The sequence below is a fragment of the Rattus norvegicus genome, chromosome 5, assembly GCF_021556685.1.
Source record: "Rattus norvegicus strain SHRSP/BbbUtx chromosome 5, alternate assembly SHRSP_T2T, whole genome shotgun sequence".
NCBI classification, from domain to species: Eukaryota; Metazoa; Chordata; class Mammalia; order Rodentia; family Muridae; genus Rattus; species Rattus norvegicus.
The window spans coordinates 89,593,245-89,609,325 of record NC_141538.1 but is presented as its reverse complement, the minus strand read 5'-3'; the positions used below and the strand labels follow the sequence as shown (position 1 = coordinate 89,609,325).

Sequence of the window (16,081 nt, the reverse complement as noted above, 5' to 3'; positions counted from 1 at the left end):
GAAATTTGTGGTTCTTTCTACGAGGATCAGTAAGTGGTTCGTCCCCACCATAATTACTAGTGAATTTTGTGTGACCCATTTTCTACCACATTGTTTAGTGCTGGCTGGAGGCCCAAATTAAGCAGTGCAATAGGTCAAAGAAGAACATTGTAGACCAAATACAGAGTTCTTCAATGCTAATGAGTAAAACGTAGCTGTTGGTTTAGAGAAATGGATGGGCAGTAGAACTGTTAGGCCATCTTTAATGACCACTGTGGCTCAAAACGTTATTAAGAGTAAGTTGAAATTTTCTTCTGACATTTGGATTCTTTTGTCCCATTTGTTGTTCTCTAAGTGGGAGGTGGGGTTTCGATCATGGAGACTAACACAGGTGACTGGAGAGCCACACCTATCTACATTTGGACGAGATGGCTCCAAAGCCTCTGGTCTTTGCCACAGGACTGTGCCTGTGGTTTCTTCTCTCAGCAGCTCGGTGCTCTGTGAAGTGGTGTGCACCGCTCCGTTGTTTAGATAGTTAAGGCCAGGTTGGCACTGATTCACGGTGGCAGAGGCTGGCCTTGAATTCCTGATGTACCTGCTGCCCTCACGTGCAGAGTGTACAGGACATGTAACCCAGGCCAGCTGACTAGGGTCCCTGCCCAGCTCTTTAGGTCTCGTGCCTGTTTGCCTTTACTTGTGTCTCAGTGCCCCAGTATAGTCTTTAGGTCTGCCACTTTGTTTTCAGTTATGGGGTGAACATCAGCTGAACAAACCTGAGATTCTGTGAGAGAGGGCTAAATCAGTGTTGAGGGAGCCTGTGGTCGTGGTCTCCTTATTTCAGTGCCTACAAATCAGGTCCTCAGACGGCTGGCATTTATTGTCTAGACCGCAGCCTTTTTTTTTTTTTTTTTTTTTCTCCTTTTCAATTTTCTTTTGGCTCATTGTTTTAGAGACTTTTTTTAGTTTAATTTTTAGAGAGAGAGAGAGAGAGAGAGTGTGTGTGTGTGTGTGTGTGTGTGTGTGTGTGTGTGTGTGTACCTGCCTGGAGGTCAGAGGCTAGCCCCCTTAGTTTTGTTCTGTGAAATGGATGTGTTTGAAACACTGAATCCCCTATATCTTGGTGGGGCGAATGAGTTCTCTCCATGTATCCCTTTTTGATCCAGTATTTGTCTAGGGCCATGTTACCAGGAGAGGGGTTCCCTTTGCTGGCTTCTCTGCCTAGGTGCCATTCATGAACAGTCAAGAGCTACCACACTGAGGTATTCATAGATCATTGTTGTGGTCAGCAATTTCTCTTCCTGTTGTTTGACAGTGAAGTCCTTAGAAGGCGTATAGCCTTATCTCTCTGGGAGAATTTTATATTCTACAAGCTAAATTAGGGACAAGGAGCCAAGAGATGGATTACATTGGAATAGAATGTCTGAGGAATTGTCTTAGGTTTCCATTGCTATGAAGAGACACCATGACCATGGCAACTCTTACAAAGGAAAGCATTTAATTGAGCCTGGCTTACAGTTTCAGAGGTTTAGTCAGTTATTGTCATGGAGGCATACAGGCACACATGGTACTGGAGAAGGAACTGAGAGTTCTAATCATGATATGCAGGCAGCAGAAGTAAATCTATGGGTTATACTCAGTGTAGCTTGAGCACATAAGAGCACCTCAAAGCCTGCCCCCACAGTGAGACACTTCCTCCAACACGGCCATATTCTGTAGTAAGTAAAATGCGTGAACGTGGTCTCTTTTGTAAAGTAGTGTACCAGGCTCACCTTTCTTATGGTGATGTTAGATGATGTGGTACTGTGAAGTCAGGTGAGTGACAAAGGCATGACACACTGTCAGGTGACTGTGTAAGTGTAATTCGATTGTAAGCATCATGAAACAGTTCTGACAGTCACAATGGCTACTGATCGATTAGCAGGAAGGTAGCATATGCAGTGTGGGGATGCTGGACAGGTCACTGGGCCTAGGGAAGAATCTGGACTTTATCTGAATGGCATGGGGGAATCCATTGAGAACTTAGTGGGGAGCTTGAAGAAATGAGATGATTAGTTTCAAATTTAGAGCAGTTCTTTGCTTGCCTTGGGGATGTACTGCCTCTGGGTGTTCATGCTGATGCAGATACCTCTAGGTAAGTGATAGCAACCAAGACTGAGGCCTGGACCAAGATGCAGCCAAACAGGTGGGGATGGAAGGGGAAGTGGGCACAGTGGGCTTGAAAGGCTTTGGTAGCCAAGGAAAACACATACCCCTCTTTCAGCTTTGCGAATGAGTGACTGAGGGGAGGTAGTGCAGTTTACTCAGTTTGGAGATAAGCAACAAGAAGGTGATTTTAGGGAGGAGTGGGATGATGATGTTTGCAGTTAGGACTGGAGTTGAGGGCACCTATGTGTGGAGGTGTGGAGGAGTGGGTTTCTAGAGTCAAGCTGGCATTGGAGGAAATGAAGATTCATGCAGTAAGCAGTGCTGAGCATGGTTGGGCATGTATACGGAACTACAGAGACAACAGTGGTTCTGGTTGTAGAGAGTGGCTAGATAGATCCCAATACATGTTTTGGTAGAGATGAATTTCTGGACTGTGTGAGATTCCTTTAGAGGGAGTCTTAGAAGTTGTGCATGCAGAGGGTTGGTAGGTGCAAGGGCCCGAAGTGTGCATACTTTGTGTACAAAGCCTGCACGTGTAGATCATCAGGATATATTGCTTTGTTTGGGAAGAGGACATTTGGGAGGAGGAGTGTGAACTGGTCCAAGTGGTGGCTTCTCCGTGGATATAGATGATTAAGTTGGGATCCTGCTATAGGCTGCATTTTTTCTGGCATTTGCACAGAGTTGGCTTGACAGGTAGAAAGTTGGCTTGTCAGCTCTACATATATGTCAGACTCAGGGATGAAGGTGTCCAGTTAAACTTCCAGAGACCAGCAGCCAGCTGCTACCTCTGTTTCCCTTAGGAGATGCCTCTCTGGAAAATCTTCAGGAGCTAAATCTTCTTGCTAATTTCCCATAGCCCTTTCTAAGTCAAAGTTAGAAGTTTTAGCCCAGCAGGGGTCTGGGGATCTGGATTGGCCACCCAGAGGAACCTGCTGCTGTTGAATCTGGTCTGGCTCCCACCTGCATACACTCTCTCAAGTGTGTTCTTGGGTTCCTGTCACCTTTTTCTCTAGTTTCTTCAGTCTGGGTTTTGAGCTGTTCTGCATATGAAGGTGATCATGTTGGAGAGCCCTATAGGTTGGCTATAAGTAATAGGTATGTTTTCTTCACACTAAATAGAGTTTTTAAAAGTTTGACTTTCTTGTTGGCATTTAAAGCATTGAATTTCAGGGAAGAGTGAATTCTTATTTTTCTTGAAAGTCCAGAAATGTGGTGCCTTCTTATTGTCTCAAGACTGCTGCTCTGTAATGGGCTGGGCCTTCAGCAGCTTTTAGTTGTTCTGCTTCTGGCCCCCATTTCTCCATTTTAAATCTATATTTGGTGACTTTTAGCTCTCCATTTTCCCACTGATTATATCAGAGCCTAACCCCTAGAGGGCAGTATTGCACCTCCAGCTTCCTAGGCTATCATGCAATCCCATTTGTGAGCTCTGATGCACTGCACTGCTAGGTGTTTTTGCTGCCCATGTCTCCCTCCTGGCCTATGACAGGGAAGCCAGGTGCTTTACGAGGGCAGCTTTGCCAGACCTCCAGGCCTGTGTTTCTATAAAACTGGGTTGCTTTCTAGGCTTAGCTACAGAAGGGTTTTATGGAGGAGAGTCCTCAGGAAAAAAAATGTTAATTGTTGAAGATTTAAAAGGTAGTACATACAGGGCTAGCTTGGGGAGTTGGCTTAGTGAGTAAAATACTAGCTGTGTGAGCATGAGGACCTGAGTTCTGATTTTCAGCACTCATGTAAAAGCTTAGTGTGTGATGACGTACATCCCAACATTTCAAGGCTGAAAGACAAGTAGATTCCTGGGGCTTGCTAGCCAGGCAGGTAGCCCAGCAAAGCTAAAATAAGGTACAGATGCCATTGGAGCATTTGGACTCTGAGCTCTGACCTCTGTACACACTTGTAGAAATAAGCACCTATATATAAAACATACACACGTGCATTGCAATGGTCATTTGTTGAGTTCATGTGTATGTCAGAAGTACTCTTTTCTTGTAAGTTGTCCAAACACAGGCTCAGAGAGGTTGAACCTTAGCTTGGTCACAGAGCAGTTGATCCAAGGACATTGAGTTTCCAGTTTTCCCAAAAAGGGAAATGTTCACATTTCCTAGAAGATATTATGGTTTTAGGTGGCAAAGCTTCTGTGAGATTCAGAGATGGAAGATATAATTTAAGGAACTCCAGTGCTTCTCGGGTTTGTACAGAAGGTATTGATAGCATATGTAAAGGCATGGAGGGGCACAGGATCACTTCAGGGCAAGCTCTCTTGTGAGCTGCTCCAAGGTGATAGGGATCAGGACAAAACTGGGACTGTTATGACTTAAGAGCTGGGTGCCTGGATGCCTTATCCCAAAGTGCAGCTTTTAGCTTGAGATGTGGTATGATTTTAAACATTGCTTGTAAGCTGTGGAGAGATAGCCCTGCTTTTTAAATCTATACCCACCAAACCAGCTCTTGATTGTTTGTTTGCTTAGCCTTCAGGGACAGATTTCTTTTGGAGAGAGGATTTCTTACTTAAAGTAGCAATCTGCTGTTGGAGTGGAACTGGTGAAGGTCTTTGAGCAGGTGCATGGCTTGACCAGAGGTGGTGCAGCTCAAGAGCTCCATCCCTGGGCCAGGCTAGAGACAAGAGGACTCATTAATGTCACATAAATTCTGTTCCTTGCTCTCTGACCTGCAGAATGCGATTTTGTTTATGTGTATTCATTGGACACATCTACTTTGAAGATGTCTAGCCCTGTTTCCTACCTCCTCCTGCTCCACTGAGCTAAGAGAGCAGCTCAGAATTAATATTTAAATTTTGTTCTCTTTCAGACTGATTGAGGAGTTGAAGCTGTCTTTGAAGAGCAAAGAAGCTTTAATTCAGTGCCTTAAAGAGGAAAAATCTCAGATGGCATCTCCTGACGAGAACGTGTCATCTGGAGAACTCCGAGGACTTTCTGCCACTCTAAGAGAAGAAAAAGAGAGAGACGCTGAGGTGAGGCGACAGGGCACAGCAGGAGGGGGAGCACATCAGACTGCTCCATGGAAAGTGGGACACTCTTCAGTCTGCGTGGTTTGCACAGTAACTTCTACGTACCAGCTCTCAGTCAGCTGAGGAATCGGCAGGAACTGCCTTTGTTAGGGCCTGCCTTTGTTCACGTGTCCTATACCTGTGCATCTGTATTTCATCATGTGTTTGTTTGCTGTCACCTCCAGGCTTCTTTTTCCATCCTTAGGGGTTTTTTAGTGTAAAATTGTGGTACATTGTTCACGTCAATTTTTCCTTTGTGGTTAGAGGCAGGCTTGAGACCATATTTGGTGTGAAACATCAGAGGACATGGGGTAGGGGACTAACAGGCTCTGGGTATGGCAACACATACTCTCCTGCTCAGGTCTCCTGGCCTCTTGGCCAAGTAGAGATTGTTATCCCTGACTGAGTTTAGGGTCAGCCTCAGAGTGATCATATTTCTCTAGATGCCAAGAAGTGAGTTGCTAGTAGTTAGGCCCAAATCTCCTGGACCCCTCTTTACTCTTATAGCATCCAGGGCAAGTCATTCTCTTTCGGTAAAGGATGGCTGCTGTGTGGTCTGTTCACATCAGGGTAAGTTCTGGAAGCTCAAGAAAGGTCATGATTTCCTTATGGAGCAGCATTCTTGTCCTTGTCACATTAGCAGACACTTTAGCCTTATCGCTTTTCATTTGCAATGTAGTTGCCACTCTTCTTCCTTCTCCTGTTCTGACCTCTCAGGCCCTGTCCTCTAATGGGCCCTTTACCTTTTCTTCTGAAGCACTGCCATGGGATTGGTGATCAAGCATGTGGACAGCGTCTTTATTCTTGTCCTCCATCAAACCAAGTCAGGCTATGGGTGGGGTCAACAAGGGTACACTCGTGTGGATGAGGTCTGCAGTAGTAGAGGGGCGAGAGTAAATGAGATGCTCATTTTAATAGCTGTGGGGAAGCCTTTGGATGCTCCTCCTTTTTGGATGCTCCTCCTTTTTCAGCTCATTCATGAATGCCTTTTCTTAGGAACGGCAGAAGGAGAGAAACCACTTTGAAGAGAGGATCCAGGTATGTTGACTCATTTTAAGATTGTATTTAAGACTTCCTCTCTGCTTGCCTCTCATTTGATTCTGAGTGCAACAGATAACTCTTTGTACCAGTTATGCATAAGGCAACATAGAGGGAGTTGCTCAGTCCTTGCATTAGCTTTGTTCCCTGGACATTCCCATTTTACAGATGTGGTACCTGAGACTCAGAAGGTGAAGTCACTTGCCCATGATCACATAGCTGGGAGGAGGGAATTTTCCTGTTTGATTCCAGCACCCAGGCTCCCAGAGCTCTTAGTCACGACGGCTGGAATTTGTACAGTGCTTGCCAGTGTAGAAAGCACTTTCCCATCCATTATCTCATCTGATCCTCACAACAGCCCAGGAGGGAGGCAGTAGCGATTATCTTAAGATGTGAACTCAGGACTATAAATGTACGGCTCAGTCTCCATCAAACCAAACTCTCTCCTAGCTTTTGTAGCATTAAGGAATGAAATTAATGATCTGTTATTTCCTCCAAATAACCTGGTGCCGTTTTGAAAACTCTGATGTGACTGTATTCAGATTTTAGAAGGCAGTAGAGTCCTTCCCATAGGAATAGCTGTCAGCTGCTCAAGCGATCTGATCCCCTTCCCTTCACCCGGTCCTGTTGCCGTGAGCAGTAACACAGTAACTGGGAGCTGATGCCACGGCGTTCGGCTCGACTAGGAAACATTAATCACAGGTTGACAGGAATAAGATAGAATAACTGCATTTGAGTGTGCTCTTAAAGATATATTTACAGTGCATTTTGGTTGGAACACATCAACTTCGTGAATCTTTTTCTAATCTAATTTAGGCACTTCAGGAGGACCTGAGAGAGAAGGAAAGAGAAATTGCTACAGAGAAGAAAAATAGCTTAAAGAGGGATAAAGCCATTCAGGGTCTAACCATGGCATTAAAATCAAAGGAAAAAGAGGTATGTCTGAGGAGTGAAGGGGGATTTTTCTTTATTAGTTTCCATGGCTTGCCTGTCCTATCCTGAAGTTTTAGCTCTAGACAGAAAGGCTGCAAGTACTAGGACTGTACAGCAATGGGTCCTTTAGTCAGTTAGGTATGCGCTAAACCTCAGTTAGTGCTGTCAGTAGTAAGCCACATTGATAGAGGTGCAAAGATGTAAGTTAATGTAAATAATAAATGAACATAATCATTTCAACATGAAGTTCATGAAACAAGCAGTAGTTAGCTATGTAGCATTTTGTCCCTCAGTACCAAAGGTTTAAAGGTCAGCTGTACTTCTAACCTCTCAGTTGAGACTTTGCCAGTTGTGCGGTTAGTGACTGCCTTAAAGGACAGTACAATGACTCTTGAAGGGCAGCGGAAACTTGACATGAAGGAATTTAGGAGGCAGGGCTCTGGCTGGGAAGCAAAAAGCCCACCTGACTTGTTGCCTTTAGCACCCAAGGTGGTGGCTAATGTTTTTTTTTCTTACCCCTTGTTGGTATTGAAGTCTGTTATATCTCAGTGATTAACTAAGGCTCTCACTCAGCAGAGAGAACCAGCTCTACTTTGTGATGTGCATGTCAGAGTGATGGGTGTTGGGACTGAGACAAGTGCAGGGGTTGGGCAGACAGAGGGAAGGCTAACTGATCCTTAATAGGGTGGATGTGGGGAGTAGATGTTGCTTAGAAAAGGGGATGCTGAACTTATGCTGAGTCCTGAATGGTGAGAAGGCATAAGTGGGGAAAGAGTTGCAGACGGGAGGCCAGTTTGGAGACTGAGAACACAATGGCCAAAGCATGTGATGTGTGGCAGCACAAATGGTCTGGGGTTCGCGGGAACAAAGTGCACAATTTCGATAAAACTGTAGATATTGGATGTGTTGCAAGGGCCCATTGGTGTTGGTACTCATCATATTATCTGCTTGCAGGGTACGAGTAGCAGAGTAGCAGCTATGTTTTCATCTTAGAGGAGCCCCTGACTGTATTTGAAGAGAGGTTTCAGGAGGTAGAGAGTAGAGGCAAATTGGGTAGCTTAGGCAAGAGCCAAGAAAGGCTTTATTAGAACAGAGGTCACAGCAAGCAAAATGGAAGAAGAAGACTATATCCAAGAAATAAATATTAGAAATAATTAAAAATAGAAATAAATTTGGAAAATCTGATAATTAGTTGTAAGAATTCAGAGAAGGAACAGTCAAGGTGACTCTAGGTGTCTTGCCTTACATGATGAGGATATGTGGTGACATGGACATGGATTAGAGCATGGAGAGTAGCATATGACATTGCGACAGGAGCATTGGCTTTGAGGACTGTGCAGGCCTTCCTTGTTAGGAGGCAGAGGGCTTAACACGTCTGACGTGTGGGCAGAGAGGGAAAGGCAGCTGACTTGGGAATCCTTGTTGTTAGTCATGAGTTAAGCTTCTGAGAATTGACCAATATAGTCAGTGAAAGCAGAGACTGGGAAGGAAGGAGGCTAAGGATGCTACTCTAAGCCATAGTATGAATTTAGGAATAGCACAGGCATGCGACGAAAGACAGCAGGGATGGTTACAGAGGAAGGAATTGGTGCTGAGAAGCTAAGGGAGTGCAGTGTCAGCTACAATTGCGATTTTTCCCCCCATGGTAGCTGTGATTCATATGATGCACTGGGGCCCCTGCTGGAGTAGGAGACCTCAGTATGTGGCATTAGTAGTGGAAGAGTTCCAAGGTATAGAGGTGGGAGTACATAGTGGATCGCAGGGTATAAAAGGTACAGAATTTTGGGAAAAGCCACTCACTATTGTGAGTCATATGAATGGCCAACAGTAATAATAGTGGCGATGCTTTTTATGTTGGTGCTAATGTGCATTACCTCATTATCACTAACAACACCATAGTTAGGTGAGTGGTGTTTATCATGCATTAGTCTGTTTTTCATTACTATAATGAAATTTCAAAGGCAGGATAACTTTATAGAGTTTTCTTTTACTCATTTTTTTCTGATGCTGAAAGTTCAAGATCACACACTCTCTGATGTGCTCAGCTGCGGATGAGGTCTAATGACAGGTAGCAGGTATGTAGGCAAGAGGGTCAGCTCATGTTTCAGATGAAGCCTGATAGATTGGGCTACTCTAGAACCTTCTAAGAGCATGTTCCAAGTTGACCCAAGGACCTCTCACTAGGATTCACTTCTTGAAGGTCTACTTCCTCTAAAATTGCCACATGGGGGCTCTGATACATAGGCACATGAGGAGCATATATTGACTTTGTGTGGACCATGGCAACAGGTGAGGAGATTCAGTGTCAGAGAGGTTAAGCCACCCAGTTAACAAATGGCAAAACGAGAAATCCTACTCAGAGCTTGTGTTTCTAAAGCACTACAGGCCAGGGAAGGGGAGTCCAGCTATGGGTGGCCACCATTTGTTGTTTTCCCAGGTTGAAGAACTTAATTCCATAATCAAAGAACTCACTGCTGACTCCACCCAAAGTAGAGAGGCTCCCTTGAAAACCCAGGTCTCCGAATTCGAGGTAAGAGTTTTCATTAGTAAAAGTGACTCTCTCAGGTCTTCATTCCAGGAGAGGCCTGGACTTTGCAGCTGAAGGGAACCTGGGGGTTTGCAATAAGGGGAACCATAGGTGGTCTTTAGTGATAGAATTGGTTGAGTCTATATAATTAAAGGAGGCCCTCCTCCACCAGTTTTGGAAGCTTCTCAGGTCTCTCCTCAGTGGGGTGATGATGGTGATCGTGATGAAGACAGCTTCTCAGTAGTTGGAACTGCTGAGTTTACTTTTAGCATTCATGTAGAATATCTCATTTAATCTTCACCGTCCTTGAGGAAAGTAATTATCATACCCTTGTGTTTTGAGGGTTTTGAGGCTCATTGAGGGAGTGCAGCATGCTCGTTCTTACAGGTAGCAGATGGTAGTGTCAGGATTTAAATTTATCAGTTGTAATAGCAGATATTTGTTGAACCCTTGCCTTGTACCCAGCCATGCTACGTATTCCCTGTAGATTACCTCCTTTACCTATGTAACATTTGAAGTAGATACTGTTCATATCCCTATTTAATTGCAAAGGAACTCCAGCATGAAAGATATGATCTGCTAAGGGTCACAAGACTGGTGAGTGACAGGGCCAGGGTTTAACCGTAGGGACCTTGGCACTCCACAGCCTGGAGTTCTTTGGTCCTGTTCTCTGGTTGCATCTTTCTTCCTGTTACTTTCTGAATTTGTGGTCCAGGCTTTGATACCTTTGATCTCTTTTATGCCCATAACATTGTTCTTCAAGCTTCCCACCTACTCCTCATGACAATCACAATCCCTATATTTTCCAGATTTTACTTTTATGCTTTTAATTATTTCAATGTTTTCATCCCATGTTTCAGTTCACCTACACAATTTATGTAAGCCTATTACTGATGTGGATTTAGTGCCATCCCCAGGTTAAGTCCATACTTGCTTAAGCTCTCCTCTTACTCCTGCACCAAGGCTGTTCTGATGGTAAAGTAGAAGATCAGTCTGATTTAGGACTATGTGACTTCCAAGATTCATACCTCCTGCCTTATCTGTTGCAGAGTTTTGGCTCACAATAAGAGTAATTGCAGTAATTTGGTTTAAATCACGGGATGCTAGCAGCATAGACAGATCTCTGCTTTTGAGGTCTCAGATTTGCTTCTTCTACTGTTTTGACAGTAGATGATGAAATGGAACTGAGCTTACATTTTATACCATTTCCCCCTTGCTTAGAAAATAACAAGCTTTAAAGGCCAAATTCTTTGGAAAACCATCAATATTTTCCATTGCTTAAGAAAAGAAATGCTGGCAGTTGATAGCCAGAGTCCAGGCATCCTTATGAGCCTTAGTATGTTTTACTTTTCCTTGTTACATGGGAACCTGAAGGGAAGAAAGCAGCCTTAAAAAGTTAACTGTTATTCCAACCTATGACATACATTTAGTGATTTAGTAACCATTGATCCTGATCAAAATGCAATACATGCAAAGTGAGGTCTCACAATAGCAGCGTGGGGCTAGGTCCTTGTCTGCAGTCCACAAAAATCCGGCATTGCTAAAACTCTGTGAGTTGTGCATCAAGTTGGCAGGTCTCATAAATTCTTGATTTTTCATCCAAAGAGGAGGTCTGCTTTTGACCTTTTGAGAGTTTGCGGTGGCAGGACTAGAATAGCAGTCTGTGTCCAGAGTCCACCCTTTTTACTGCTCTGCTTGTGGACGAGTGTGCACTGCATCTTTATGCCAGCGAGTCATCTGAGGCACATGGAGTTTCAGTTCTGTATAGACCTTCAGGTGTGCTGCTTTCATGTAAAAGGACCTGTTGGGCTATGGAGTGTTGAACTAATTGCCGCCTGGTTTAAAAGCCAGTGGGGGTTTGCAGTTCTTCCACAGGGCATGAGTTTGATTCTCAGCACCCAGGAAGGACAGCAAATCCCCTGGACCTGCAGCTCCAGTTCAAGGGGGATTTGACACCCTCTTTTGGCCTTGTGGACAACTTTTCCTACATGATCCTTCTAAACATATACACATATACATAATCAAAAAGAAGAAGGAGGAGGAGGGGGAGGAGGATGAGAAAGAGGAGGAAAAAGAGGAGGAGGAGGAGGAGGAGGTGGAAGAGAAAGAGGAGGAGAAAGAGGAGGAGGAGAAAGAGGAGGAGAAAGAGGAGGAGGAGGTGGAGGAGAAAGAGGAGGAGAAAGAATAAGAGGAGGAGGAAGAGGAGGAGGAGGAAGAGGAGGAAGAGGAGGAAGAGGAGGAAGAGGAGGAGGAGGAGGAGAAAAGACAAGCCCCACAGGATTCCTTAACATGGGACTTGACAGTGAAGCAGCAGCAGGAGATATTTAAATTCCTGGAGTGGCTGCCAAGGTACAAACTCACAGACTCCACTTCAGATCACAGGTGTGACTGTGTGCAGACTACAGTGTAGGCTGGCTGTTATTCCTCTTGGCCATTTAAAGTTATTTCTGGATTGAAAGTGGCATTCTCCTCCAGGTGTAAAAGTAAGAACACTTATTGAAAAAAATTGGAAATAATTTCTATCCTTAAAGTAGGAGAAAGAAGGTAATAAGAATCACCAGCAAACTCACCTCTACATTTAACTGGCTTACAGGTTTAGTTTATTATCATAATGGCGGGAAGATGGTGCTGGACAGGTTGCTGAGTATTCTACATCTAGATGGGCAGACAGCAGGCAGAGAGACTGAGTCACTGGGTCTGGCTTAAGGATTTGAAACCTCAGACTCCACCCCCCCCCAGTGACACTTCCTCTAACATGGCCACACCTAATCTAAGAAGGCCACATATTTTTCAAATAATATTACTACCATTGAGTCTAGTGGGGGCGAGCGGGGGCATCTAACCCCTTAAGTATCTGGGACTACAGATGTGTACTGGGCCACTGTATGTTTCATGTTCTGTGAAACTTCCTTTAACATTCTGGCCATGGAAGTATAGTGTAGATTTCCTCAGATTTTTAAGTTTTCATTTTGAAATAATTATCCGTTCACATATAGGTTTCAGCATCTCTTTCTTCAGTCTTCCAAGGTAACATCTCCCAAGTCACACAGCTAAAACTGGTTTAGGGCATTTTGATCCTTTTATAGTGAGCAAGAATAATTTGCCTAATTTTCTATTTGGCCTTTAGTTTCTGGTCATGTGTAATTGGGCCAAATATTTGCCACTTAGGCATCATTCAGGAAAAGGTAAAGAGCACTCTAGGGGAAGTTTTTCAAAAGGCCATTTAAGGAAAATTTAATATGAAAGTGTTTTTATGAAATGAGTCGTGTGTGTGTGTGTATTTGAGTTCTTTGAAGTTGGATTTTTAAGGAAGCTTTGCCATCATTATTTGTGCAATAATCCTGTATAACTTCTTTTTACCACTTGGTAACTGTGAACAATAACTATGTTTAACAAGCCCCTAACTGATGGCTATTTGTAGTGTCCCCTTTGAATTTAGTCGTCTTCTTTGCATTCTTGCCAGTTTATTGGTGCTAATTTGAGTCTTCTCTGGTGGGGGTAAGTGGTACCATGCCAGGGAGGAACACAGGCTGGGAATCGTTCGAATTCCAGATTTAATTATGGGCAGTCTGATGACAGAATAGTTACGTAGCAACCCTAAGCATTATTTACTTCTGGGTATGATTTATCCTCTGGTGACTATGAGCATTTTCCAGGCATTGTTGGCCTTTGCTTCTTAAGTTTATTTAAGCACTAACATCAACTTTGATATCAATTTCCTTTTGTTTCCCAGGTATATACATGGTTGCAATGTTAATTTGCGTTCCTTATATATTCCTGATTCTTACAGAGTTACTAAGGAACAGTATCGTGTCAAAACAAGTTATCACCAGATAATCCCATTTAAAGAAGCATACTTTGTAACTGAGAACTTCAGTTTGTTCTTTTTATTGTTGGTATATTAGAACATTTTGTTAATTTTTTTTGTGTATTACATAAACATTTTCTTGGGTGATTGTATTTAATGAAATAAAAATATTCTTGATATATTTAATCCTTGAACTCTGATGACATTAGTCTTTCAAAATAGACCTTGAGGACCATGTTGACAGCTGGCTTCCTTTTTCTGAATATGCCTCTCAGTGTGAGTCATGCTAACAAAGAAGAACATTGCTGGTCTTAGGAACCACCACTGCTTGTCCTTTTTTTCTCCATTTTCTGATTACTATTGCTTTGCTGATTATGACATAAGGGCTTGAACTCAGGGCTTCACAAATGTTAGGCAAGTGACTTACCAACTACACTCCAAACATCATTTTCTGCCCTTTTAAAGTTATTTAATTAAAATTGTTTTGATACCATTATAAAAGTCACATGCTCAGTTACCTTAAAATATTAGAGAATCCAGAGAAATGAAAAAGTCAGCCATATTCCCACCGCATTGAAGTTAGTTTTGTTAACAGTTTGTGTTTTTCCCTCTTGTATTTCTTGGACAGCACTATGGCCTTTCCTCTCTTACCAACAATACCACAACCTATGCTTTGTCCTGTATTTTCCCAAAGTGCTACTCCTTGGGCTCTGGATACTGAATGTTGCCCATTTTATCTCCTCCCTGCCAAGTAGGCAAAACCGGAGGTCTTCTTGGTTCATTTATGACATGTGAAACCAGGTCCCTGTGCTCTCCCTGTCTCCTAGGAGTCTGAGAACTGTGAGGCTGCGCTGGCAGAGAAGGAAGCCCTGTTGGCCAAGCTGCACTCGGAAAATGTCACAAAGAATACTGAGAACCATAGGTTGCTCAGGAATGTTAAAAAGGTCACCCAGGAGTTGAATGACCTGAAGAAGGAGAAGCTGAGACTAGAGCGGGACCTGGAGGAAGCCCACCGAGAAGGGAACAGAGGAGCCCGAACCATCCATGTGAGTGCCTCCTACTCTCCTGACACTGTGAGTGATGCATCAGGAATCGGGACAGAGATGGCTACTGCTCACAGGGAGATGAACGCTGTGAGGATGTAAGGGTGTAAACATAAAGACTTAAGATGGTCTTTAGAAAATCTAAAGATGTTTCTCTTATCTCCTCAGTGGAAACGACCCGGCTTGACACTCTCTCACTGTTGTCATTAAGTTGGACAATAGTGTTTGTCTTGCTGTTTAAAAGTCCACTGCTCACTCCTGCTACGCTGCTGGGTTGGGGATGTTCTTCAGATACGTGTTTTGTGTCAATGTATTTAGTTCCTTGGTTGCTCTTCAGTTGACTTAACCATACTGATTACAAGCACTGGGTATTTCCCCTTGTAACCTACACGGCACCAAATGCCCCTCCCCTGTGTGTGAGTATTTATTCACTGGCTATTGTGATAGAGGTTTAATTACTGCCTCAAACCCCACCAATATTTAAAAACTACTTGATAGGTATCAAAGTCAACCCTCTTTCTTTTTTTTTAAGATTTATTTATTTATTTATTTATTCATTTATTTATTTATTTATTTATTATATACACTGTAGCTGTCCTCAGACACACCAGAAGAGGGCATCGGATCTCATTACAGATGGTTGTGAACCACCATGTGGTTGTTGGAATTTGAACTCAGGACATCTGGAAGAGCAGTCAGTGCTCTTAATCACTGAGCCATCTCTCCATCCTGATAGATATCAAAGTGTTCTCCAGACACATTGTCCTGTGTTTTAAGACTGCTTTATTCAATACTAGATATTAGTATATTAGTATTTAAAAATTCTTCCTAAATTTGGTATATTATTAAATTCCAGTTCTATCTAAACTTGAGTAGTCATGTTTTTACTGAATCTCTCCTGAGAGTCACATCTACATGTACATCCTTGTTACGTCAGGCAGGATGAGCTGGTGTGGGCATGGATTCTGTGTTATACGTCACTCTCCATAGTCTGGAATGGGAAGTTATCAGAGATAAAGCTCAGAGAAGAGCCCATATTTACCCCTGCCTCTTGGCGGGGTGCCAAAATCCATGTTGCCTTGCTTGTATCAACACTGAGGAGGCAAGTGGAATACAGACATTTGTATGTTGCAATAAGTATTTCAACAAATGTTTGGAGAGCTAGAATGGGGATTTAGAGAAAAAACCATTAGCTACACTTGTACCCCCTGAGTGAAGCTACTGTCTTTCCTGTCAGCATTCCTTTCATCTCCAGTGCACCTGACCTCTCAGTCCAGTCACAGACTGATGATCACTGGCTGTGGTATTACATCACTCACATTGCCTAGGTACCTTCCATGTCTTGTAGAACAAAGCATGGCATGGTGAGTGGCACTTGCTCTCACTGAGAGCTTTCTTACGGGTATCTAATAACTTTTTCCTTTGCTTGACATTTTGGTTATTTAAATAATACCACAGGAAACATCTCTGTTAGAGCAGACATTGTCTCACCAAACACCTTGGATAAACTTTGAGGAGTGACAGAACTATACACAGTGCAAACATTTTATGTTGGTTAGTTGTACTTCCAGGTTGTCATGAGTCCAGAGGGGTGTCAC

The 16,081-nt window shown here is 43.3% G+C and overlaps 1 protein-coding gene across 41 annotated transcripts in view; it reads left to right on the top strand.

The window, feature by feature from the left end:
- Cdk5rap2 (CDK5 regulatory subunit associated protein 2) overlaps positions 1-16,081 on the top strand; it is a 168,690-nt gene that overhangs the window by 41,723 nt on the left and 110,886 nt on the right. For 39 of the 41 annotated variants that reach the window (XM_087660590.1, XM_087660588.1, XM_087660571.1 and 36 more), the window contains 5 exon segments: positions 4,936-5,098; positions 6,131-6,172; positions 6,989-7,108; positions 9,543-9,635; positions 14,268-14,486. In XM_087660590.1, coding sequence (XP_087516716.1) covers positions 4,936-5,098; positions 6,131-6,172; positions 6,989-7,108; positions 9,543-9,635; positions 14,268-14,486 — 637 coding nt within the window. 41 annotated transcript variants of the gene reach the window in all.